The sequence below is a fragment of the Folsomia candida genome, unplaced genomic scaffold (assembly GCF_002217175.1).
Source record: "Folsomia candida strain VU population unplaced genomic scaffold, ASM221717v1 Fcan01_Sc006, whole genome shotgun sequence".
Taxonomy (NCBI): domain Eukaryota; kingdom Metazoa; phylum Arthropoda; class Collembola; order Entomobryomorpha; family Isotomidae; genus Folsomia; species Folsomia candida.
In genome coordinates, this window is record NW_019091198.1 from 2594874 (window position 1) to 2621521 (window position 26648).

At 40.5% G+C, this 26648-nt stretch overlaps 2 protein-coding genes across 2 annotated transcripts in view; one reads left to right on the top strand and one right to left on the bottom strand.

The window, feature by feature from the left end:
- The first annotated feature begins 525 nt into the window (after nucleotides 1-525).
- The window catches only part of LOC110850913 (transient receptor potential-gamma protein), a 50029-nt gene continuing 23906 nt past the window's right edge, over nucleotides 526-26648 (top strand). The window contains exons 1-3 of the mRNA XM_022098517.2: nucleotides 526-2153; nucleotides 19946-20332; nucleotides 25194-25321. Of these exons, the coding sequence (XP_021954209.1) occupies nucleotides 20270-20332; nucleotides 25194-25321 (191 nt within the window). The 5' untranslated portion in view covers nucleotides 526-2153; nucleotides 19946-20269. The remainder of the gene's footprint in view (nucleotides 2154-19945; nucleotides 20333-25193; nucleotides 25322-26648) is intronic.
- LOC110851483 (bacillopeptidase F) lies at nucleotides 20334-22387 on the bottom strand. Its single transcript, XM_022099272.2, has 2 exons — nucleotides 21054-22387; nucleotides 20334-20980 (listed from the first exon to the last, which is right to left on the bottom strand). The coding sequence occupies exons 1-2, from the start codon at nucleotides 22233-22235 to the stop codon at nucleotides 20594-20596; spliced, it is 1569 nt and encodes a 522-aa protein (XP_021954964.1). The 5' UTR covers nucleotides 22236-22387; the 3' UTR covers nucleotides 20334-20593.

A 26648-nucleotide genomic window follows, 5' to 3' on the forward strand; every position in this document is an offset into this window, starting at 1 on the left:
ACTTCATGCGCTTGCTGATAATGATAACAAGATAAAGGATGGAGATAATTCTTGTACTCGTGGAGCAATATATCATGAATTTCTCTCCCTCCATGCATCCCTGCTTTCCTGGATAAACTTATAATACTCATCCTCCGTCCGGACGACTTTTCCAGCCAGCTTCCGCGATCCTGGTAAGTAAAGTTTCTTCTTTTCCTCCTTCCGTGCACAGCAGTTACTTACTTATTTCTTTAAAGATTTAACTGCACCCAAGCAGCCAAGAGTCATGTCATGAGAATACTCTTTTGTAAACACGGACCTCGTCGCTTGGTTTTTCGAAGATCTCCTTCTGTCTGTATACAATGTCCGTAGAATCCGGAAAATGTGGCATGAAAAATAAAGGGGAGTACGTAAAAGAGAACGTTTCATGCAGCGGATTTGCGCACGTGCTACTCTGGACGTGCGGTTTTGGTCCAATGTGCGAGATTGCTCAAGTGAACTAAACTGAGCTACCCAGAACGAGACGACTGTCAGTTTCGCCACAGTTCTTGATCATTTTCCATCTCTGCTTCAGATCCCTCTCGTCCTCCTTCTCAGCCAGCCTCGCGATATAATATTTCTCGCCGATAACTCATCACTCACCAACAGCACCGACGACAAGGAGAACGTCTTCTCAGTGCTGCATTCCTCTCACTCAACTCCTCCATTTCTACGACGATTAGTCCCACAACGAGCCAATTGTGCGAAAGAAGAAACACTCTGAACAAGCAAAAGAGCAAATCTATAACCCTTCTCCTATGATTTGAATTTAGTGAGAACCAGTTTTTCTTCTCACCCACCGTCATCACAGCCATCATCATCAATAACATTTGAACTCCTTTTGTGTGCCTTAATCGGGGTAAGAAAGTGGACAACTGTTCTCTCAACAATAAAGTAGTAGCTGCCGCTTGGTGGTGAAAACTGGCTCGTTTTTGACGAATAAAAACCAACAATGCAACAAAGTTTGAGATTGTTGGGATGAAAAAAATAAAATAATGCATTCCATTATTGCCGATGAGGAGCACACGATTCACATTTGACTTCAGCCGTAGTAAGTATATACGAAGGAACATAAATTTTCTCCTGGGAATTTGAGACAGACATGAACGGACCACCACCACGGCTGCTTAATCGTAGCATTATCGCAGTAGTAGAAGTTGGGAAGGAAATGGGGATACAGTTTCCACCACCACGACTGCTTCATCACCACCACATCACGTCGGTATTTCAGTGAGATGACATAGGAGAAAGCAGACGAAGAAAACATTGTGTTGTATGTAATGCAACAGCAGCAGCGGGGCAAGGGTAGACGTTCCGGTGGTGGAGAAAGCAATATAGGATCCCACCTGCCTTTGTTCTGCTCTACTTTAACACTCTCATCCATCAACCCTTCCCAACATAATTTCCCACTTGCTTAGTTTAGCACCCAATTACTCATTGTGGTGCTTCGTGGTGTGTTTCGTGCAGTAGTGAACTCATCCAACAGACTGGAGTCATTAACTCTGTGATGAATATTATCTTCTGGGTATAAAACATTCAACCCGTGCTACGATTCGGCTCGGCGTGCTTAATCTTTAATCTATGTGGGTACCAGGTAAAAACTTTGTTGAGATTGGTTTACCCCGTGAATGATGGCACAACAGAGACAAAGTATCTTCACCTTGGGTAGAATCCACCACCTTAAAATGCTAAATATCAGCTCCTTTGCTCAAACAGAGTTTTTCAAAATTAGTCGAAACGAAAGTGATTAATACCGTGTGTACTCCACATCTGTCATGACTTGAACTTGTTGAAATGCACACAGAACTTGAACATTCTTCCTCCAACCTGTCTCTCGCCCTCTCAACTATTTATAAACGGCAGCCCAAATCATTTAAAACTTGGTGGTAAAGAAGTTTCCACCACAAAATAAATGCAAAATGCTGACTGTCTTCTTCTCCCTGCGTGGAATGACGTTGCCGTTGCCGTGTCGTCGTTTTCGTCCTTCGACTTGTAGTTCACCTCAACAAAGGAGAAAAGGAGAACACAGCGAGAAGAACTACATAGCACTATTCTGACTGAGAGTGAAATTAGTTAGACTTTTACCTTCGCCCACATTCTTCTTCTAGATGACTGCGTGGCTGTATGCAGAGCAGGTAAGCTCAGTCCTACTCATTTTCTCCAGAGAGAACAAGTCAACTCAACTTTCTCTCTCTCTCTATCAAAACCAGTGGACCAACTATTTCTTGGTAATGCAAAGCTGGGCAAATTAAAGAGATCACCAAGTGAATGGTGAAAGGGAAAGGTATCAAAATTAGTTCTTCTTCTCATGCGAGGACACGACTGAGTGAAAAGAATTGTAGAAATATTGGCACTTGAAGCAATCTATTTTTCTGTCGGGCATATAGATTACTTATTTCGCTGAGGTTTAATGTACATTTTTTGGACAAGAATTAGCATTTCCCTTCATTGTCTAGTCATCAAATATTTCCGCTTGAAGATTGCAAAGTCAGGGAGGAGGAGGATAGTTGGGAAACAAAAGGGTTCTTGTCATTGGTTTTGGTGAGAATGATGTTGTTTGCACTGTGGTGGAGAGAGATAGAAGTCGTCGTCGTCAGCGGTGGTGAATAAAATTGATTCCATTCAGTGCGGTTGCTTTGCTGTGGTGGTGGAAAAGGCAGGACATGAGAAAGAAGATTCCCGACTTGTTGTGCATTCTAATGAAAAGAAGTCAATTTTTCTACCGTATATTTCCCCAAAGTTGCGAGAAGACAAATTAATCTTGGTCCTTTTCCTTGTAACGTCTGCATTTTTACTTAACTTTTATGAAGCGGTGCTTGCTGGTGGAGAAAGTTACCACTTTGAGAGTCGAGATGACTTTTGTGTCATCTTCCTCATTCAGAATTCAAGAAAGGGTTGCAATAAGGAGAACCAAATCTTGGAACGTATTATTTTACGCTATTGTTAGCATTGACGGCGAACTTCCTATAACTCCTGGTAAACAAACATCTGCAACGACTTATCAATGTCGGTGTCTATGGTTTGATAAAACTGTATAATACACTAAATTTACTTGTCATTTATTTCAACCTCTTGATATTTCTTGCCCAGAAGTAATTGGGCTAAGGGGAGGCGCACAATGCTCTTTGACATCTGATTACACGTGTCTTGGAAAGAATCACGATGGAAGAGATACGTTTCGATTTTCTTAGAACAGACAGCAAAATAAAGGTACTCAGGTAGATGAAAGAAGAAGAAGAAAGATGGAAGGTAAATGTCAACGGGTGCAGTTGCGTAACGAATTTGGCTGGTCTGCTTGTGTATCTATTAGTCAACATTGGACGGCACCGTGAAAAGGTTGTATGTTTAGACCAAGAAGACACTTTTAGTGTGTGCTTGAATTTGTCTTACTTCAACATGAAAACAAGGAAAACAGACTCATTTCACAGTACAAAGAGGGACGTTACAAACGTTACAAGTTGTGTGAAATCAGTTGGCAACATGGGTTGTATAATTATTTACAGTTAGCATAGTTTGTGAAGCTACACATGTATTACATACGATTTGTGTTCTTATGATCGCATGAAGTTTGCATAGTGTACCAACAACGATGTGCACAGAGAAGCAGGAAACATAAAAACTTCAAAGGGAAAGCAAATATGATGTTAAGTAAATTTAGCTAGATAAATCAAAGTTCTTTTTTGGCATTCCTTAATGGATTTGCCTGCAGCTCCGTAATTACAGGATTTTCCTTCACATCGACAACTCAATTCATGCATACACACAAATCTTGCATTTAAGATATGTGTACAAGGGAAACATGCATAAATTAATTGGTTTAAGAGCATATAATTTTAGCCGGACGGAAAATGTCTATTGGACAAAGATTTTCGTTTTAAGTTAAAGTAAAAGGTTCTTATGGCACACTTTTTAAATTTGCCCTGGGTTAAACTTTAGTCGAAAAAAAATAATGGTCTAATTTCTATAATTAATTTTCTCATTCAAACTTTAATCAAAACATCACAAGATAAATACATAAATGTTTTAAAAGGTAGATATCTTTATCCTTCTCTTTATACGTGCAATTATGTAACCCCATTTTATTCAATCCTTTAACAAGCTTCAAATAAGTAACGAATAATAATCTGCTCCTTATTTTTATCCTTTTCCATAAAACAAGCTGCCTCGCCTAGTGAATAATACGCCAGGCCTTTTATGGCCCTGGAGAGAAACGATGTACACGCGCATCTAATCAAATTGTTTCGCTTAGTGATAATCACAAAAGAGAAATAGAGGCGAGAAACTGCTTTATTAAATGAGAACGGCATCGCCCTCCTCAGTTCCTTCATAACAGAGCCATTACCCTTATAAAACGATAGGAGAGCTAAAGCTACTACCCGTCCACCCATCATCGCGACGACTTTCTTCTTCGCCTTTTTCGTATTCATCCACTACTTATTATTATTACGTACTTTGTAAGGAATCACTTTAAAGCTATGCTTAAGCCCTCGGAATTTTACTGCCGGAAAATGTGAGGACTTTACATCTTTTACGGCTTCACACCCCGCAGCAATGCACAACAGCGATCTAAATAATGCTAAAAGACGCATGACCATTAAATTGAATCGAAATATGAACCAATATGACGATGGTCTTTTGAGTCTCTCATTTTTCCAACGAACATGCAGGAATCGTAGTAAAGCTGAGATTATCCGTGTTACGATGAAGACATTGCTGGAAAAATGGCTACCTCCAAGAGAAAAAAGGGAAATATGTAGAGCAAGAAATTTGGTTTGCTAAGAGTTTGCAGATTTCGAAAATCATAAGATGTGCCTGAGTCCTGGAGGAATAGGAAAGCTCAAAAGTGGGGGATGTTGCATGGTTGGTAGTCCTTTTTCGAATCTGGGAGAGGAAGCGGAGTAATTTATGCACGACTCTGTGAGTTTGCCAGGAGATAAAAAATGGGTTGGTTGGTTGGTGGGTGAAGTCAACTGTTGGTTTGACCCAGTTGTTGAAATTCCCGTATAGTTGTTCTTGGATGGTGCATAATTTCATTTTCTTTTTGATGTCATTACTTTCGACTATTACAGACTGTTCGTATTACTGTATTTTCATGCCATGTGCACATACTCCTGGTCAGAGGGGAGAAAGAGAAGGAGAGAGATCCGCTCTATGTATGTATGTCTACATGCTTAATAAACTCGTCGTTCTCGTGTCATTATGATTTTCTGCCTACATATACTTCAGCCAAAGTATTATACATTATCCTCTCTCCATTCTTCCACTGAAATGAAACCTGCAAGTGAATGGGATCCTTTTTACTTCCGCATTCAACAAATGCATCCAGCCACGACTGCACGTCGTGGTTGGTTGGGATGCAGATTTTTTCAAAGAATTTCTCACAATGTTCAATTACGATTTTGTCTTTGTCACCTTCAAACAATGCCAAAACCATAATTTATTTATGCATTGAAATTCCATTACCACAGAGTTAATTGGGTACGTATGTACCATACACAAAATTACGCCAAATATGTAGCATGCCAGATAGCAGGAGGCGTGTCACATCTCTTTATTAGATTTACCAGTGATTAAGACTAATAGTCAATAATACAAAAATTAGAGAACGGGTTTTGACATGGAGCCAAAAGAGTTGAATAATTTAATGATTGACATCAAAAATAGAATAATCTTTCGCAAATCACGACAAATTCTGTGCACGAGGTTGGATTATAGTTGGTCGTGGCTGGAAAGAGACATTATGAAACTGGAATCGCCCCTGGAATATTTGGAACATTAAGGGCTTTTCTCCCTTCTCGTTGTAACCGTGGTGGTGATGGTGGACGGGTGCAATAATACGAATAGAAGGTGATTTTGTCATCAAAATTTAGGCATTAAGTATCGATCACTGCGATTAGACGACAAAAACGGACTAGGAGCAGTGAGATTTCTTTTGTTGTTCGCAATAGCCAATAAGTGAAGATGCCAGAATGGGGGTGGTCCGTTCACACATGATGATGCTAAGGAGGATGACATGATAAGTACATCCAACCCTAACCTAAGTGATAGCCGGCCCAGTGGCAGTACATATGTCATAAAAATTATGAAGCTATTCTCAATTTGTATGTATTGAAGATTCCCATGAAGGCTTCTCTCTCTCGGAAGGAGCCTGTTTCGTGTGTGGCAAGAAATAAATTACGATGGGGGGAAAGATGCCAAAGAGTCGTTTCTTTATAGTAAGGAGAGGCGAATGGAAGAAAGTAAGGCTTGAAAAAATTGTGATCCCATTCTAAGCAGTGGCATCCAGCCAATTTCACCAACATCACCCCTGTGTGTTTGTCCACAATGCATCCTCTCAGTCCATGAATCTCCTCTCCCCATTCTCTCTCCGAAAAGCAGCAGACAAAACTGAACTGACAAACATATTCAACCTTTGAGCTGCTGTTCACTCCATCCCTCCCTCCTTTCTCTCCTTTCTCCAGTGAAAGTACGTCACCCGAAGCACTTGGATTTCCCATTTTGGATTTTCCACCGTTTCCGGAAACTTAAAGGCTTTTAACGCTCTTACATCCTGGCCAGTCTACGCGATCCTAATTCTTTGCACACTTGGGCATTTTGCAATGTGTGATACATGAAATACCATGCAGCCAAAGGTATTACGTCGTACGAAATGAAATGAATGGTACATACCTAAGAAGCAAAAAAATTGCAGTAAAAAAAATTGCTTGTGAGCCTGTCTGTCGGTACGCAAGGGGAGGATGTGCACAGAAGACTAGACATTCAGTGTGTAAAAATAACTCAATTTCTACTTATTTAAATACAGAGAAGCATTTATTCCCGTCAAAATGAATACTTTTTTTGTGCAAGGCTAGTCTCTCGTTAGATAACTTGGAGCCCTCCCTACTTTCTCTCCCACCTTGTTGTTAATAGCCTTGTTTGTTCCCCACCCGAGAGAAAAAGAGACGTTGATTCGCTGAGCTGATTGTGTTTCCCTCATCTCATCTCGTGTGTTTATTATTCCTCCTTCCACTTACTTTTTTGGCTTGACTTGTCTCAGAGTTGCCACACTTTGCCCGAAAGCAACGTAAACCAACACTCTTCATTCCTCCCACTGCTGCTGTGAACTATCCAATTCGTCTCAATCTGCTGCAATTGTGTCGTCTTCAGCCCGTACATCGACTCGTTCAGCGTATCGTTCCTTCCACGATATCTTCCGTAACATATAAACAATTCATTTCGAAAGAGTTTTGTTTCTGATCCATCCCATGGCACATGCAGACACTTCTTCTTCTCCATGACATTTTGTCGGTTTGCACAATTTTGACAGATATTCAGACTTGAAAGTGAAGCTTTTTCTCCTAATACATATTGCACGTCAGTATTTTGGTTCCTTCGTCGTCAATACAATTCTGGCGACTTTATGTGATGTGATGCAAGACTGATTGGATGTTATGAATCACTCCATTCACACACGTGTGTGTGTGTGTAAAGTCAATTTGCATTACTCGCCTCGAGTTGGGTTGTCTTTAAAAAAAGTGTCATCTGCTCCCCACAGAACAAACAGGCTGAGGATCGTACTTGTGTGCGTGTCATGCCAGTCAACAAATTTGTTATACACGAGATCTCATATGATTAAGCTTATCGTCAAATGCGACGGAATGAAATGGAATCTCTTTGGAACGGATAGAGCGAGAAGTTGTGTTTGGATGAGCGAGATGTGAAATAGTTTACAATTTGTTGCTCTGCATACCTTTTCCGGATGAGGAGAGAGAGAGAGAGAGAGGAAATAGCGGAGGGTATTAGTCACGTCAAAGAAGAAGAAGAAGGAGTTGGTTGGTTGTCGGCATTTCTCTTTCACCGTATCACATTTATTCATTACATCCGTCACTTTTCAACTCGGTTTAAAAGTTGAACTCTGTCCGAGGCTACTTCTTCTTGGCGAGTAGCTTCATGAATGAGTGGAATTGATTCGGGGGAGGAGAAACGCCGTCAAGAAGGAATCCTTTCATTCTGGGGACGGAGATAGACGTGACTGGCTGACAAATACCTTATTTCTCAGGATAGGTAAACAAAGCAAAGTAATCGTATGGTACATTACGTCCTCTTTCCACCCAATCCACCCATGCCGTATCAAATTGCCCAGACAATTTTCCACATTTTCCACATTTTCCCCTGACAGCGTTTTGATTGACGGAGACTGCCAGTTGGCTCTCTCTCTCTGCACCCAGAAGAAGAAGCAGTATGCAGCAGTTCGTGGGGCAATGTTCAGTGTTAGAAGAAAACATGACGGGACATCAAATTTCGACTAAATAAGCCGGGTCTCTTTTTTCCTACTCTAACATTAGTGGATGGATGACATAAATCGCACTTCACCTCTTCTGGAAATTCTCACACTTTTCTTCCACACTCACCCATTCTGTCGATTCACCTTTGGTAAATTGAGATTTAGCTACAAATATCCGACATGCTCTTAATTCGCAGCTCTTTCCCTGCTAATTCGTCTCGAGGCATTTACACCCTTCCCACCAGGACAATTTGCCTCGTTATATATGATTTCGCCACAACGATGACTTGCACAAATAACCAAATTTGACGCTGGGGATTCGCTACTACCACGCTGAATATCAATGCAGCAGCGAAATCCGTGCTGGTACAATTATATCCGCTTCGTCTTCTTCTTCTTCTTCTTTTTCTCTCCCTTGTTTCAAGTAGACGTTTCATTACTACCCAGTCTTTTAGAATTAGAATGTGCTGACGCAGCCCCTCTCATAAAAATCCGGCCTTCAGTTGTTTTCAGACGAGGACCGGAGTAGTTGAAGAAGAAGAAGAATACGAAGAAGAGGACGACGAACAAATACTCTGCGGAATAAGAAAGCGTCAACCATCCATTTAAACTACTTGCATAATAACTTCCAGTTCAGTTCAGAGTGAAAGCAGGCAGGCAGGCAGGGTTGCTCTGTTTGGCTATTGATCTACAGTGCTTGCTTGCTTGACTGAAATCCAGCAAGTATCCATCCAAGATCCAAAACCCACCACGACTGCCACTTCATCCATTGTACACGTCTTTGCCAGGATTCACTGCTGCTGCAGTGCGTATATTTATTCCTAAAACGGCCACTTGCTTACTCCTAGTGTCGTCTTATTCGTCCTCTCTTCTTGTATTTATTTCTGCTTCTATCTCCCATTTCTCTGGAGGATCTGGGAGGCAGGAGGAGGACCCGATCTGCTGCTGGGCTTGAACAGACCTACGACGTGGGAGTAGTTCATTTATCAGCCTTCTTCGTCACGTCCTGCCCGTCTAATAAGGTGATTAGCTCCCAACTAACTAAAGTGTCATTCGCCCGTCTTCCTCTTTCTGCGTGTTTAATCAATCGACTCAGTCTGATCCAATTAGTTGGAACCTGATGGTGAGTCGAAGAAAAGAAGAGGTTTCAAGAAAACTGCACTGCTCCGCGTAAATTATTATCCCAAAAACTGAAATAACTTCCCAAGTGGAACTAACAGGAGCAAATGACGACTCAAGGTAGGGGCCAAGATTTCACAGCATGCTTACTCATCTCAACATTTGGCTTATTAGCTTACGAATGAGACGCGTCGTTAAAAATTTCATTTTTATCGCAGTTTTTGTGTCGCGTTCTACTAATCAGAAAATTTGCATATTTAAAAATCGTACGCTAAAAATAAAACGTCTCTGCAATGACTCCGCATGGGAAAGAAAAGGATGGGTTACAGATGACTTGTGAAATATCGTGAAAGTAAAAAGGTCGTCGAGATAGGTGTCGGTCGCGTGTGCGTCGATACTACTCCATATGTGCAAATTGCAATAAAGTTGCAAATTTTATTACGAGCAGCAGCAGAAGCAGCAGTTGTCTTCGCGGAGCAATGAATCAAAGGCTTCCAACATTGATTTATTAGAGAGGAAATAATTGCCCATTTATTCTCCTTCCTGAAAATGTACAGCTAGCTAACAGTCACCCCGTTCTGTGGGGGATTAGTGCATTTATTTAAGTGAGAAAGTAACAAAGAGGAGGAGAAAAGAGAGACGACGAGGGCGAAAGGCTTTGATGGAGGTGCCCATAATCTTCAACTACACACCACGCCAGTCACTCTGCTGGTGCTGCTTTTTATTCCTCGTCGTCGTGTTCCTTTCTCCACAAGCTCGAGGAAGAAAGGAAGTGGAAACTGCGAGAGACTTGCGACACGCGGATGGAGGAGCAGATATTGAATCGGTGTCAAGGAGTTGGTGAACAGAGGAAGAAGGAAACTGCCAATAGATGCTATCTTCCTATAACTCCCCCCGTGAGCTCCCTTTGGCCTCACACTTTTGACAATCCATGTTACAGAAGCAAGGAGCTATCACACCGCCACCCTTATTCTCCGTTTCATCTTCTGCCCTTATTTCGAGACCCTTTGCTCAACCAGAATCTGCTTGGTGGGATCTTCTCCTAAGGCGTCAGTCCTATATTTATTTTTTTCTGCCCTTCCGAAACTCGTGAATCCTGTTTCCTAACATGTGCGGTGGATGCTTTGCTTTATCATCCAAAACTCCCAAAATAGTGCAACGCCAAAAATATGCGATGCGTATAGTGAACACGTATGTGTCAAAGGGTTACGTTGCACAATGGGATTGAATTGTGGATGAAAGGTACATACTTTTCCTCTGGTGCATTATCGCCTTCTTGACTCCATTATATGAATCAATCGCAGAGTTTAAATCACAAAGTAAACGACACAACTATCACATTCAATACGGCCTTTAAATGGTGAGAAACCAACCTTAAATATCTCTGGTGTCTTCTGCCGACTGGTTCTGGGAAGGAAGCGGAAAGACATTATTTCAGGCAAGCAAGGATATCCTATCTGTCGCAAACGATACGACGATTAGACCCATTTCTGCTCCGATGTTATACATTCACCTCCCACCACAGTACGACCAGCACTGTGGCCATGATGTCATCCATATCCTTTAATGACCCAATTCCTCACAAAACTATCCTCCTTAAACCATGAAAATAAAATCGTTCTTGGTTGATGGCAAAAAAAAATCTTTTACTTTCCAGCATTTATCCTCATTATGGCACGAAGAAAGGAGGGGCTTGCACCAACCAACCTTCACTCAATCTTAGGCCGCATGCTAATACCTTTCACTAATGCGTATCTTTATGAATGACATTTTCCTGACAGATTTTATGCACAAAAAGCGGCGTGGTGAAACTGTATGCCATAACATGTAAGCAGTGGCTTTGTGGATGATATACATATTTTTCGGGGACTAGCGTTGAAATGGGTTGAATAAAGTCTTCAGGAGCAGGAGGAGGAAAGGGACATTAAACATGAAATACAGTAGATTGCTTCTTCTAGCTCCAAGGGATTGGACTTGTTTATGTCCGTTGGAATCCATTAGACACCCTTTAAGTCAAAAACAGAGGTGACGGTGTATGTGTACGTGTGGTGACGGAGATTCGTGGAGGTGAAGGGTATCAATTACCAAACGTATTTTATTAGCTGTGCACTCCAGCAGCGTCAACTTACCTCCCTCCCTCCCGATACTGTCAATGAAGCCATTAACTGGCATAATATATGGCGACCGATGAATGTTGTTGTATATTTTGCGAATTTCACCAACATCTCATTTTCATAATGCGAATACAAGTCCAAAAATATATTTCTATATTGCTTTCTGAGCTCAAGTTTCTTGAGCGACATGATTTGTCAAAAATAACTCTGGCTGTCAGTCCGAACTCTTGATGACTCACTCTCTCACTCGCAAGGAACTTTTTTCATCTGTTCTTCAACATGTTTTAAAAATAATTTCCGAATTGAGAAGTTTCTTAGTTTTATTGGCAAACTACAAAACTACGTAACTTTTATGGAGCAAAAGTTGAAGTCAAAATTATAACACGGAAATAAAGTTAATACCGAGACTCGCATGTGTAAGTATGCAGTCGTTCCATATTGCTGGGAAATTAAAATTTTGGGATGGTTTTTGCTGGCTTTTACCCAAATGTGTATCTAATTGTATTTAAGCTTAACCAGGTAATTAAGAAATGGCTACTTTAGTTAATCACACCTAACTAAAAAATTCTCATACGATAGTACAATATTCTACATCAAAGCACATGATATCGCTCCACAGGGGTTTATGCAAAAGTATGAAAACGAGAGACTGACACACAAGAAAGGATGTCAAAATATGGTAAATTCTAGTTCTTGATGGAAGGGTACATGGCTTCCTTGTTCAGCGGATATCCGAAAGTTGTCATTGTCAGTCCCCATCCATCTCGTTTTCCAAGTTGACCACTTTTCAGAAGCGTTGAGAAACTAGCCCATGTCAGCCAGAGAGAGATGAGAATAAGACGAATAAAAAAGTGAGAAAGTTGGTCACAAGTTTGAGAATTCGCCTGCCCAATTTACCCCTATTATTCACAGATATAGTGTTATCCTCGCCATGTGAGGACTATGTTGTTGATATTAGAAAATGTTCATCGTCTTCGTGCCACAGTAGAATCGAGGTCTGGTGTTCTGTTAAAAAATGTTGTCTAACTACTACTTCCGGTCTCATAACAAAAGTGTTCAAAAAGTTGAAAGCACCATGAAAAGTTTGTGAACAGTTAGAAATAATACATCCACGTCTCAGCGAACCATTTACAGAAAACAGATACTAACTGAATTCTGACATTGTCCCATTTCAGCTAAATAAACTAAAACTAAAACAATCTCAAAAGATAATCATCTCATAACACCAATTATTTTTAAACAACGCCCCGGCCCACCAGTACATATTAGGCTTCTTTAGAAAAATGTTTCAAAAGCTGTCACTCATAATGGACATACAATGGAATTGCGTATCGCAATGTCATGCCAAGAATTATGACATCCCTGCTGCTTCTGCAGTTTGCTAGGTCAACAAAGGTGTTAAGATGAGTCACTTTTGCGGCCGAATTCTGCAGAGTTGCAACTTTCTTCTTGTGTGTACAAAGAGTGTGATGATGAAGCGCGGATGACGAGGACGGCATCAAGCCAACCAAGACGTTCCATCGAAGACATCCATCAAGATCAGGAATCAGCCGTAGGAGAATTTCTCCAAGAACACAGAGCAGCAGCAGAGGGGAGAATAAGCAGCTAAAAAATGTTATGTATTGTTCCCCTGCACATAAGCTCTGTCTTTGAGCTTCCCTGCCAAACGAATTCAAGTGTTTTTCCTCCCGTTGCTGCTCCCACTGTTTGTGTTGGCTTAAGAATGTTTCCCTCTTACCAAAATAAGCAAAGGAAGCTAAAGACGGTTATATTCTCCTCGTTACATGGTTGATTCGAGGTCAAAAGTTATTGCAATCTTTTCTCACTCGCCTTAAAGCATCTTGTATTTCTACTTAATTCTGATTGATGAATTTGAAGAGTGGTTGGCTACTTGTTTGCTCCATGCCAATAGCTAAAAACAGCTCAGTGTCAACGAGTGCGAAAATTGCTTGGAAAGTTGTGTTGTAGTAGATGGGAATTAATTTATCTGATTTCGCCTCGTCTTTTTTTCACTGTCGGAACTCAGAAACCGTAATTGCACTTCTCTAGGCTATATTTCTTCCACATTTTTTTAAGGAACTGGACAGCGCTTTAGTTAGTTCTTCTTGGGAACCCTTCAAAACTTACAATCCATTATGTCAAGAAGATGGTAGTGTAGCGAATACATGGTTCCATTGACTACAGAAAACATACTTTCTCCACACGGATCACTTAATCATGAGACATTATCAACGTGTCATCAGCCAATCACCACCACACAAATTAAACACTTGACACTGTCGGAGTTACGAAATAATACGTTGCTGAGAAGGGCAACCAAGAAGAAAGGTAGCAACACAACTTTGGTCACGGGTGAAAGTTGAGACTTTCCTCTCCTCAACCAGAAGACGGAGAAGAACGGGAAGATGGATTGTTGACGAGCAGGCGATTCAATTAAAGGACGATTTAAGCCAAGTGGACACCTTGCTTCTTCTTCTTCTCCTCCTCCTCGTCGTCGGAAAGTAGGAAATCAGCCAGAAAGTTTTCATTTCATCCATGTTAGCAGCAGTCCCAACAAACTTTGAAGTTGGGCAATCTTTCACCTCACTCACACCTCGTTCCAGACAGACTGACACACACTTCTTCCACTTTGTTACTCTCACTTGGACGAGGACGGATTCTCTGAAGCTGCTTTCAACAGCTGGATGCATCCCCCAGCCTCGAAATTTCTTCACCCTCTGCATCCTTCCTGTCGGACAAATAAATACTGGCCGTTTTATGGCACCCTATTATACTCCGTTATGCAAGAAATGAAACGCTAGAAACCGATAAACCTTTGTTTGGAGTAGAGTTCAAGCGGTAACTGGGTTGGAGAAAGTTTAACATCAAATGCAAAATGCACGCGATAGTTTGTGTTTCTGTGCTAATTTTTGGGATACAAAATTGGATTTTAGAATAGCAAATCTGAACCTTTGTTTAAAAATATGTTTAAAAAATATGATACTCACGGTGCCTTTAAGCTTCATTATTTTTTCTAGATAGCAATTTATTAAAGTGCAAAGACTATTTTCCTGTAACTCGAGAGAAATCTGTACTATGTTTTATTTTTCTCTATAAAAATGATGATAGGATATTGCTCCCATTTTCAAGATAGTAAAACTCCTGTGGAGACCATTTTCATTCCTGCGTCTATTACGATCCGACATAAAATCCTGCCTGCAGGAAGGAAAATATACACATTGGAGAGTATGTACTGGCTTCGTTCGTTTGTGGTAAAAAGACAGACGCAAAGAGACTGATGCGAGAGCACAGTGTGAGCGATACGGTATCCGACTCCTCGGTTACATACTTGGTCCAACCAAAGTGGGGATTTGCCTGAGGAAGAAAGGTATCGTTTGGCAAATCAGCATATGCTCTTAAGTGGACAAGAGTGAGGAGGAAGGATCAAGGACTTGAGGACATTTGGAGACCATTGTCTTGAGGGGAGATAAAATGCGAATGCGAATAAAGGACGACTTTCATCCACGAGCAATGAAGAATGTCAAAATCTTTTAGCTCAAGTACACACAATAAACTGCGTCTCGTTGGATTAGTCGCAAACTAAGAGACGCAGTAATCGTAATCTTAGTCCTGTCTGTGAAATATCCACATATTGAACTTGGACATGGTCGTCCTCGAGTTGTCTTAACTGATTGTGAATGAGTCGATGAATTGCAGCAGGAAGACTGCTTTTCTCATCGCTGGGCACGGTCGTGCTTAAGTGGTCAGCTCGTTGCTTTTCCCATCATCCTTCCATCCGGCTGTTCTTTTATGCTGTCCGTGATACTTTGCATTTGCCACATGACTGAGCACCATTGTTTAATCCTTCCTGCCGCTGGAATGAAAGCAATTTAATTCCCATGATCATGATCCAATTTTGGAGAATATCACTAGGCGAATTTCGTGAATAGTGGAAAATTCACCATTAACCCACTTCCTAGCTTAACGGATGCATATTTTAAAGTACTAGGCTTAAGGATTATACAAATTTCACATAATGAGGCTATGACGGTGAAAGTAATTAGAAAGTGGGCAAATTTTACTGGATGAGGAAAGATAAAAACTGTATATGTTTGCATTGCATGAAAAGAGGAAACTGAAAGCGGCAGAGCGATGTATGTAAGAACAATGATGCAAATATTTGCCACTGTCAATCAAATTTTTTATATAGATTTTTGTGCATAAAATGTGGAGATCATGTCGCACAACATAGCATTCCATCGTGGAGACAAACAGTTTCGCCGGAGAGAAGAAATAAGGCAGCCAACCACCTTTGCTCAACGAACAAGAAGGAAATATTTTCTGACAAGGACGGTGGTTACATTTGTTTTCCATTTTCATAATAATCCTTTTTAAAGTGCAGGGATGTAAATGATGCAGCGTGATGGATTACCAGAGTATCAGTTGAGACAGCTGAAGAAGATAGAATGATTATTAATGACTCAAGATATTGATAGCACAGCAAGACAGGGATTCAATAATAAAGGGTGTGCATTTAATTCGATCTCATTTTCCCTGAAAATATTTGAAAGGTTCTTAATAAAAAATGGTGATAATTGCGGATTCAATTTTTTATCAGACGTATCTTCAGATTAGTAGTTGCCAGTTCGACCATTCGCTTAAATCATGTCCTCGTATTTGCTTTAGACTAGGTGATAATTTTTTACGTAGTCGGTTGCATTCACATTTTGTGGCTTGGCTTTTGCAAAATATTTAGAGGTTTCATGCCATGCGCTCAAAACATTCGCCTACCACAACGAAAACTCATTGATGACAGGTCCGATTTTTTGCGGTTCTGTATCTTCAGGTTTGGTGTATTCTAGTCAATACGAGTCAATTTGAGATTCATCAGTCCACGTGTGCCGATGTGCCGATGCAATTCTTCACCATTTCCAATTACCTTTTCTGTTAAATTCCAATTTTGCTAATTTTTTTTTCACTTTGAATTTCTGCTCATCCAAGTTTTGCATCTGAATTCCAAGAAATTCATGATTAGCATCTTTCTTCGGCCTACCGATCGTATAAATTTCAGACCAAAACATTCACTGATTCAAAAGTTACGGCTGAATTTGTCTCGTGTTCTCATGCAAAACTCGATCAGATCAAATTAAATGCACACACTTTAGCATGTGCATCGTGCGTGTCTCAGTCACTCAATAGAATTCAAATACGAAATTACAGGAACTTGAAATATGTACTTCTCGCTATACACTGTGGGAAAATAAGGTTTAGTTAATTTGCATGGAAGGATAAATGATCCTTACGACGAGCAAATCATTTACGTAATGGGCAAAGTTTGAAGAACAATGTATCTCCATTAATACTATTGTACACTGAATTATAAATTCAATTAAACCGAGGAATCATGAATATACAAAAGAAAACTTGTATATTTCTACTTCCGAGGAGAATTTGCTCATATTTAATGCAACTCATAATTTCCTGTACTTACGAAAGATTAGGGATCGTCATAAAAGATTAGATTTAAAAAAAGAGTAGAATCAGCAAAAAAAAAGTCCGGGAGAGGAAACTGTGATGATTTTTACGTGTTACCCCGTCGTGCAGAACGGTTTAACAAGCATGACGAAGGTTTTGGTGCTAATGGCAATACTAGCCTCGATCGTACGTATATGATCGGTCCAGCCAAGGGAGAAAGTATTAATAATGGGCTTTTCAATGAAGACCGGCACAGACTCTTTTCTCAGCCAGACGGACAAACCGACTACTCCTACGAGCGATCAGTAAGGCCAGAAGATCAGCAATAGAGGAATGTCTGCTTGGGGGGAAAGGAATCTGAATCTCCTTCTTATTCTTCTTACATCCATATTGTAAATTCTTGCGTCTTGCAAAAATCAGAACGGATTTAGCCCAGATTCGTTGTCCAAACATTGTTGAGACAGATCGCAGAGTTAGTCGGACTAAAGTAGTCACCACATCGCCGGTCTTCTTGTTAAGTGCTCTGCCTGTTTTCTTCTCTCTCTCTTCGCAGGCTTCCCTAAATCCACTTTTTCTCTACGGCTTTCTTCATTACTTCTACTTACTTTGTAGTAAAAAGGCAAAATTGCTTTCTTTCGCTACCTTCTTGAATAACTTTGCTCGTTCTCACTTTCTGAGGTTGTAAACCGAATCAGCTTCTGCAATGGGGCGTTTACAAATGGTGGATTTAAGCCCGTGCTAAACTTTTCTTCACTTATTGCAGTTGTGATAATCTGGGTAGTAAGTGGGGAAGATTTAAATTTATTATGTTCCACGACATGATCTAATATTCTCATAAATAACGTTGCGCCTATGGTAAAAAAATCTCCGAACTTTGTCAAAACGGAAGTCTCAGATTGTGTAGATCGCACTTTTGGCCAGGTTGTGTGCTGCCTTGCCTATGCACAGTTTGTTGGAATGTAGAAACATTTTTTCTCGGATTCCGCAAATGTAATCTTGGGCATTACAAGCCTCAGAGAGGGAGAGGAGGGAGTGAGGTGGTTAGTTTAGTTTGGTTGCCTCCGGTTTCCTTTCCCTTGCTTACGAGATGTTTCATATCTTCTTGCCAAGTACAAATAACTGCTAATGGACTCCGTTTCCAGTCTATGAGGTTTGGTTGTTGGTTACTTGCTGATAGCCGGATCCTTCGTCTTCTTCCTTTGGAACATCTCTCAGCACACGCACTGCTAAAATAAGTAACTCAACTCGACCCATTCGTAAAATGCGATTGAATAAACCCAGTGGCCCGTCTGTACAAATATTATTGAGGAAATATTGTACGCATTTCCGAGAAAGTATGTATTTGTGATGACATTCATCCAATTTTCTTCCTGATCATTATTTTATCTGGCGATTGATAAGAATCCATACTTTAAATCAGATCAAAATTGCCCGTACTCAAGAAACTTTGCTTGCAAATCTTGTCCTGTTTGTGATACGTATGAATATTACATGTCAAATACTTATGGTACTGATTGCGCGTAAATATTTGGTCAATCAGACCATAAAAAATGGTCATTCCAAATGGCAGAGTTTATTTCAAACTTTTAATTGAATTGAGGAGTCAACATCCTAAGGTACAGAGCTATCTCTTCTTTGCGGAAATTGCTTGATATCCGTTCTCAAACGTGTAACGCATTTGTAATGACTCTGGAGATTAATGAAGAAAAGCATCCGCTGTGTTTGGGAAGAATCTCTTCTGGTTTCTTGCTGCGGAGATAGTTAGCAGAATCCGTATAACAGCAGTGGTGCTGGTTCCATGTTCAACTCTCTGAATGGTAATTTTTTTTGAAACTTACAAACTTATAATGATCCAGGCATTAATACACATTACTCATGTCATAGTAAGTTAAGAAGGGGAAGAAAAAAAAAGTTTAGACACATTCAAAAGTAGGTTTCATTGTTGAGAGCCGTACAGTTACATAAAGTTCTGCTGATCCTGCGAGTGAGGATGACAAACTATTTCACGAATGTGTAAAAAGAGGCTATTTAGCAGGATTCATTTCTTTTCTAAAGAGTCCTCGCCGTCGGGTTGTTAAGATTTCACCGCAAACACACCTCTGCCAATAAGAAGACTTGTTCACAGGTCGATATATTCAATTTCTGACTCTTGGCTTCATACCTCTTGAATAAAAAGTCTCACAAGACATGATATTTTCTCTTTGACAACTTTTTTGTGAATTGTGCTCTCGAAAGTCATACCACGAGCATAGACGTACCAACCACACACTCGTATGTACGAAGCCACTCTAAAAGTATTAAAAATGGTTATGAAAGTTGAAAATTGAGAAAAATTCATTCTTGCATTTTCTTTCCTCTTTCTAAAGAAAGTTTAAGATGAGAAAGTGAGAAATATTTTTGTGGAATCTCATTGGACTGAGGAGAGAAAGTACATCTCTCGTATTACTATTTACTACGGTGCGTCTTATGGTTTTAATGCTGGATTGGATATGTTGAGTGGTGTGTTATGGACTTGTTGGTTGGTTGAGGTGGAAGAATAATACCGGCACATTTTAAGAATTTATTATTCACTCCTGCTTCATATTCACAGTCACGTCGGGTAAAAGGAAGGAAAGCGGTGTTTTCTCGAAACTTTCACCAAGACAGCTACACAACTGCGAGTCGGATGTGTAGGCGAGGCAGTAACTACTATGACCAAGATTATAGTACTATTTGGCTGCAGTGGTGCATGTTACATATGAGCAGTGTCACGAATCGTAACGATGTTTGGTAAATGCAATTATGAGATACTCGTCAGAAAATTGAGATGACAATTCCTGAAACTTATCATTGTTAAACATGTCATAAGACACGTCAGATGTAAAGTGTTTACATTTGCGACATAATGTATTCATTTTGAATTAAATAATGTATTCTTGTCAACCATCATGTCAAATAATGTTTTAACAAAAGCATATTTGTTGCTTTTTTTATGCAGATTTAACACGAGAGTTGCAGCAGAAAAGGGGCTTGAGCTCGTGTCGCACAATTACCACAGTACTGACACATTTAACTTATTGGCCCATAATCACCTGCAAGAAATTGTCACCCATTTCCGGCGTCACTTCCCAAGCTATTAATGACTCCAAGTTGGACGATGGGTGGATCAAGACTTATTTTTGTTGTGGGGTCACCGGCGACGAACGACCAACCTCTGAAATAATCAAGTCGATAAGTTGTGTCTGTCCATGCGAGGAAAAAAGGAGTACAACAGAAATAGTAGTCCAATCAACTTGTAAAGTGACCACTAGATCAAAAAAATATGAACTTTGTGAGAGAAACGTCCTTCCATCAAGACGCGGACGACCCCAAGAAAAGAATTAAAGTGAGTTTTCTTCAATTGCTTTTATTATGCAAAGCTTGGTGTATTTCAATAACAATTGGCAATTTTAATGTTGAGTTTTTGTTCAAACTGGTTCGACTTTTAACCCATGCAACAGAAACTAAGTAGTTTAGAATCACTAATTTGGAACCACTAAAATTATATAAAGTAAGAAGATCAAAACATATCATGTAACTCGTCATAAAATTTTGTGTACAAAAAATTTACTGATTCTGTCATGAAGATATGCTTGTACTTGTTAAATTACAAAGATAAAGAAGTACGCACAACTTGTGAAAAGGCAAAACCTGTCAGAAGCAACACCAGCCATTTAGCTGCCCCGAGAGTCACCCCGGAATTAGTATTTGGATTTCGAGGCGTTGTTCTCGGAGTTGTTGTCGTTGTTGTTGTTGTGGTGGTGGTGGATAATTGCAGAAGCATTGGCGACACAGATTTGAAAGCGTTGACTCGGCCATGTCCAAAAAACGGGTTTGGAAACTGATTATCTGGGATTCCTCCACAAGCAATATTTTGTGATTGCAAAATGGTGGTATCCACTCCATTTTCCAACCAATATTTTACTTCCTCATACGACAAATTGATATTGATCGACTTCATAATCGCGATGACTCCAACTATGTGAGGGGTGGCCTGTAGTATTTTAAAATGCATTGTATAATTATTTATTCAACTGGTCGGAACCACAACTTAAAATGAGACTTACCATACTAGTTCCTCTGTATAGGCCGTACGAAGTATCGGACACATTTGTGGAGGACAAGACAAGGTCCCCAGGACCAGAAATGTCCGGCTTCATCCCTCCATCAATAGCAGGTCCACGACCACTGAAGGACGCAATGGTATCAGTGGACGTAGTTGCGCCCACCGAAATGACATTTCGATCGCTAGGTGAGCTTACAGTGCTGCAGAGGGGCCCATAATTACCGGCAGCGAAGACCGGAATGATTCCAACCTCGTGCCACGCGTTGATAACGACATCATACCAAGACACATTCTGACCACCGCCCCAACTGTTGTTAACAACATGGGGGGCTAGGGTACAGTTCTTTGCCGACATGTCTGGAAGGGTGGGGCAGGTGATGTACTGGCCACAGAGAAGAAGCGCAGTTACTGCACAGGTCGACGTATCACATCCTTTGCATCCCATCCATTTTGCGAATGGAGCGACTCCGATCCCTTTACTTCCCAGGATTGTCCCTGTAACGTGCGTGCCATGACCGTTCCCGTCGTCTGGAGAGTCGGTCAAACCGTAAGGGTCAAACCACCCATAAGTCCCGTAGTACTTGTCTTCTATGGCTTCGTGAGTTAAGCGAATCCCAGTGTCGATTATGCCAACTCGAACTTCGTCATGGGTCAAGCCGGAGGAGTTGATGAGAAAGCGAGCTTCGTTCGCTCGGATGATTTGGATTCCCCATTCGACCACGCTCTCATCTCGTCTCGTTTCGATGCGGTCGGTCGGTTGGTCGGCTACTAATTCTTGAGGTACTGGAATTAGGAGGTCTTCCTCGATTGCTATGATGTCCTCAAATTTCGACAATTCTTCCAGCAATTGAAGGTCAACGTTTTTAACGGAAATTTGGTTAGTTATCCAGATTGGAATGAATGCAATGTTATTCGACGTGAGGTAATCGTGTATAATTTGTTGCGAGGTTTTTGTATTTTGCTCAAGATTTGCGACCAGTTGGTTGATTTTGTCTCCTCTGGTGGCAAAACTTTGTTGCGAAATTGACTTGATGACGATGTTGGGACTTGGATTGAAACTAAGGATCACGTCATTTGATGTAGAAGCTTTGAAGTGTATTTTTTCTGTAGGTGTTTCTACTAATCCTAAGGCTATTGGCGTTACCACGGATAGAAGCAAGACCTTCGCTATGGTTGGAAACATTGTGCACGCTAAAAGTAGAGTCAGTAGGACAGAATCGACAAAAGTACAGACCGTTCTCGCCGTATCCTTGTGACACACTGAGATATTCCGATGGACACGAGTTTGAGATAATTCATTAAGGTTATACAGTTTTACTTAATTGACCATGGTCTTCTTTTGCGCATAATAAATTAATATGTACATACGAATGTAAATACTTAGCGATGATGGGAGTAAAAACCCGTAATAAAATGCAAAATCCTGTTCGACATTTCAAAACATGAATATAAATATTGCGTCAGCCCTGAGACAAGTGTTTGGTCAAATCTGTTAAGCCAAACCGTATCAACCATTGTAAGATGATCGGTATTGTAAAAAACGTCATATTCTCTCCAGTATCGGATAAGCCCAGGGCTCACACGCATATCACAAACTTTGATGATCCAATTCCTCGCACGTTTACCCAGCCAAGTTTATTACCGTGTGGTGTGCAATACGAGTCTGGTTTGACGCACCTCATGCTAACTGAATTCCGATTCTCAATAAAGTAAAAAAAATCGGAATAATGTTGGGATTTTCAATGCTCAATGTAATAAAACTTAACAACAATTAGTCCCATTGTCCAAACTGATATATTTTCTATGGACATAAAGTTATCACTTCATGCCCACAAGATTAACTGTACATACGTAGCGTCGAATGTTGAAAGTTTGCAACCAAAAATGTATGTACACATATTAAGTTGAGGAATTTACAATAAGTTGTCCATTTATGGAGTCCTTACTTATTAGGACGGTTAGAAAGGAAATCGAGTGCAAAGGCGGTTTGGTTATTTGATTAGTTTGATCTAGATAGAGGAGGAGAGGATAGCGTATGAAAATTCTGCGAAATTTATTGATGTCCGTGTTCTGCACAACTTTCCTCTCTCATCCAATTTCCTCATGAAGGAAACAACATTCGTCTCTTGTGCAGAGTCAAATAATAAAATGCTCTTTATAGTCCGTTCACCAGCATTACTCAACCCGCGGCTGAAGAAGAAGAAGAAGAGAAACCAAGTGAATGCCTCCAACGACGGGGCGCAGCTTCTGAGCTTCTTCTTCTTCCTACATGGAATAGCCATCCGTATGGAATGATGGATACCCAGTTTTATTTCCACGGGTCTGATCCCCAGGGAAGAAAAGACCCAAAAGAGGTGCACTTGGCACTAGTAAGACACCGAGCAGGGAAGAGGCATTGGTGGTGGTGGGCCGCCGGCAGCGGTGGTGTGGATTAACATAGGTGAGATAGGCTAGTGGCTAGTCGTGTATATATACAAGATCGCTCATATATGTTCTTCCTACAAAGTGTACCTTGGGCGAAAGAGAAGGAAAGTTATACATAAAGTGAACGAGTTATGTACTGTGCGGGTGGAGCTTAAACCTACGGCCTCCTGAAGTACCTTGTGCTGAGACTAGGGTTTCTCGTGAGTTTAGCTCCATTCGCACAGCACATAACTAACTCACTTCAAGTATAGTTATTTAAGCTGGCTAGCTCTTGGGGGAGTCATGTCATAGAAAGATTGCATACGCCACGGCTAACTAGAATGCCAATAAGTTTTCATATGCTGCGAATTTGTGCAAATAGAATTCTTGTTTGGAAGAATGAATCATTATTGGATTCCTTTACCTAGGCTAAAAAAATATGTGCTGCGAAACTTTCATTTGTACACTGCCAAGTGCAGAAGGAAGTAAAGCATGCATCAATGAAAGGCTGCTTTAAAATCCAAACTCCATTCTTTTGCCAACTTTTCCAAAGTTGTGTCATTTGTCAAAGTGCATTTGCCAAAGTGCTGAGGCCCCTGTAACGTGTAATACTGGGCTGGTACATACATAAGAGTTGTGCAGTCGGATGATAGTCCTACCATCGCTGCAAGATAAATAGAGGACTTTACTACCGCGCCATATCAATTGGGGGGTCGGTTTGTAGTGTCGAGAAGCCTCATTTAATTTCTAACCGTTGCTCCTCTGTCCCATTCCGACAACGTCGACGTTTGGGAGCGATTTAGATTATTTCCTCAATTTATTTTCCCTTTCAATCTGAGCAAATTGGACTCTGAATTTTAAATACAGATTTATTTCTCAATCGTGGTGGTAAGCAATACAACGACGATGTCGACAATTCCCTCAAGGTTTTTTCTCTCTGGTGCTGCTCCGCGTATGTAGTTTTGCGTGTGGGAGACGTCAACTCTTATTATGATCCCCAAAGAAAGAAGAGGGGATCAAAAGTGTGCCAGTAATAATGGTTCTATTGGAAATAGGCAATGAAAATAACACACTTCATTCCTGGCAATGAAATGAAGTAGGTTATTGCTTGGATGACTCGATCAAAATCAAATTGTTCGAATGGCTTTCTCCCCGTTCTTCAAGTTCTGATTTGTTGGGGAAGATACGGAAAATAGAAAATGAAATATTTTCGGGTTTACTTTATTTTACGGTCCTTGCGAAACTGGAAAACGAACCACACAGTTGGCAAACACATTGCACTTCCGTATTCTTTGCTCACATCCTTTTGTTCCAGGCTTCTCGATGTAATATAATTTCTATTTCTGAACTTTCGAAAAAGTGTTGAGATTCGTTTAGTTGTCACCAACCATATTGGACACAGCTCATCATTTTCGTTTTCAAAAGAAAAAAAACCGTTTCATTCTGAAATGATAAATGGTTTATACAGTTTGGGGAATAAAGGAACACTTTAGATAATCATGAAGCTTTTGCTGCTGCTGCTTCTTGCTGAACTTGGTTATACTTGCTTGTACAACTTCCATCTTGCAACTGTCACTCAAATCCCAGAACAAAATGGAGAGTTCGAAGTTGATGCATTAAAATTTCAACTCACTTCATTGACGAGCTACATAAAATGGATGCATTTTTTAGTGATGTGTTTTGTTGAAATTTTCAAAACACAAAGTATCTAGAATTCTTTTTTATTTATTTATTTCAGAGTCACAGCATTTCCGGAATGATGGACGAGTACACATCCCGACCGCATCAGCAGATGAGACAACTGTCTCTGGATGAGAAGAAGTTTCTGCTCGCCGTGGAACGTGGAGATATTGCGACGAGTCGTCGGTAAGATTTTTGGAAAAATTAGCGTCCTTCAGAAACAATGGATTTAGTTTAGGAAATATATGCAAGTTATTTAATGTTAACTGCGAGTCTGACCGGTCGGATCAGTGAGAGTGGTCCTGAATTGATTAAATTCACATATGTATATGAACAAGAATCCATGGCTGAATTTCAATTATTGAAAGACTTACAACGGTTTTTTATCCAGATAAATTTTTCCAATAAAAGATTCCCAGATATTGTTATTATTTATGATGACATACGTTAGCATGCCCAGTTGGAATTTGACAAAAAAGGAACGACGACTTCTTCTCAATAGTGCATTTAGCCGTCCAGTTTTTACATATTTTTGTGCAGATATGCAAAAATCTTTGGGTTGAGATTTTACCTTGAGAGGAAAATCGAATTGATTGAACACAAGTCGTTTTTTCCTGTTAATTTCTTATTCAGAAACACGTGTGCTGACAAGATCTACTTTCATCCGATGAACCGCAGGTTGAACTCGTGAATAAGCGAATAAGAAGGAAGTTATCACAATTGAATGGGATGACAATGGATAAATATGTGATGTGATGGAGAACCGGTGGTGGTGGAAGCCTCATTTATTGATGAGACTGAATCCATTAAGAGGATACTGTTGACAGATCTGACTTATCTTGGATGAAAGAGAGAGAGGGAGAGGAAATTCCTTTCAACCATCGCTTTTGTGTCCCAATCCGACATCCCACCCATCATTCCTGTCACTTATCCAATTTCTTATAAATGCAGAGGTCGGCCAGCTCTCCTTCCTCCATTTCCCCAACATTAGCTTAGCCTCAAGAGCTGGCACTTCCTTACTTTTCTTGTACATGCATGTAAGATTCAAGCTTGGTGGTGGTGAAGGAGGTAATTTTCATAAACTCCTTCCCAACTTTCCCAAGGGCTGGGGGAGAAGAGAAAGCTAATTTACTCTGCTTGCCACAACCACCAACGAGCAAAACTATGTTTAATATGGAGAAAGAAGACGGAGAGGAGGAGGACAAGCTGTTTCTTCTATTAGGGAGACCCTCCCACTTGATTTTTCTGCAGGAACCATGCAAAAAGTCAGTGTCATTTGAGAACCAACCACCCATTACGACTGACAGAAGAAATTGGATTATTTTCTCTCATTAAAAACTTCACAACAATTCTTTCCATAGTTAATGACTCCTTACTCCTGATAATTTACTGCTTAATGAGGGGGTTAGGTTTGCGAATGAGTGAGTGGGCGGCCTTGTCCTTGTCAGAAAAAGAGCATTTTTGCCGAGATAATGTAACCGCTTGGCAAATGGTGTATTTTTTGGTTGGGATG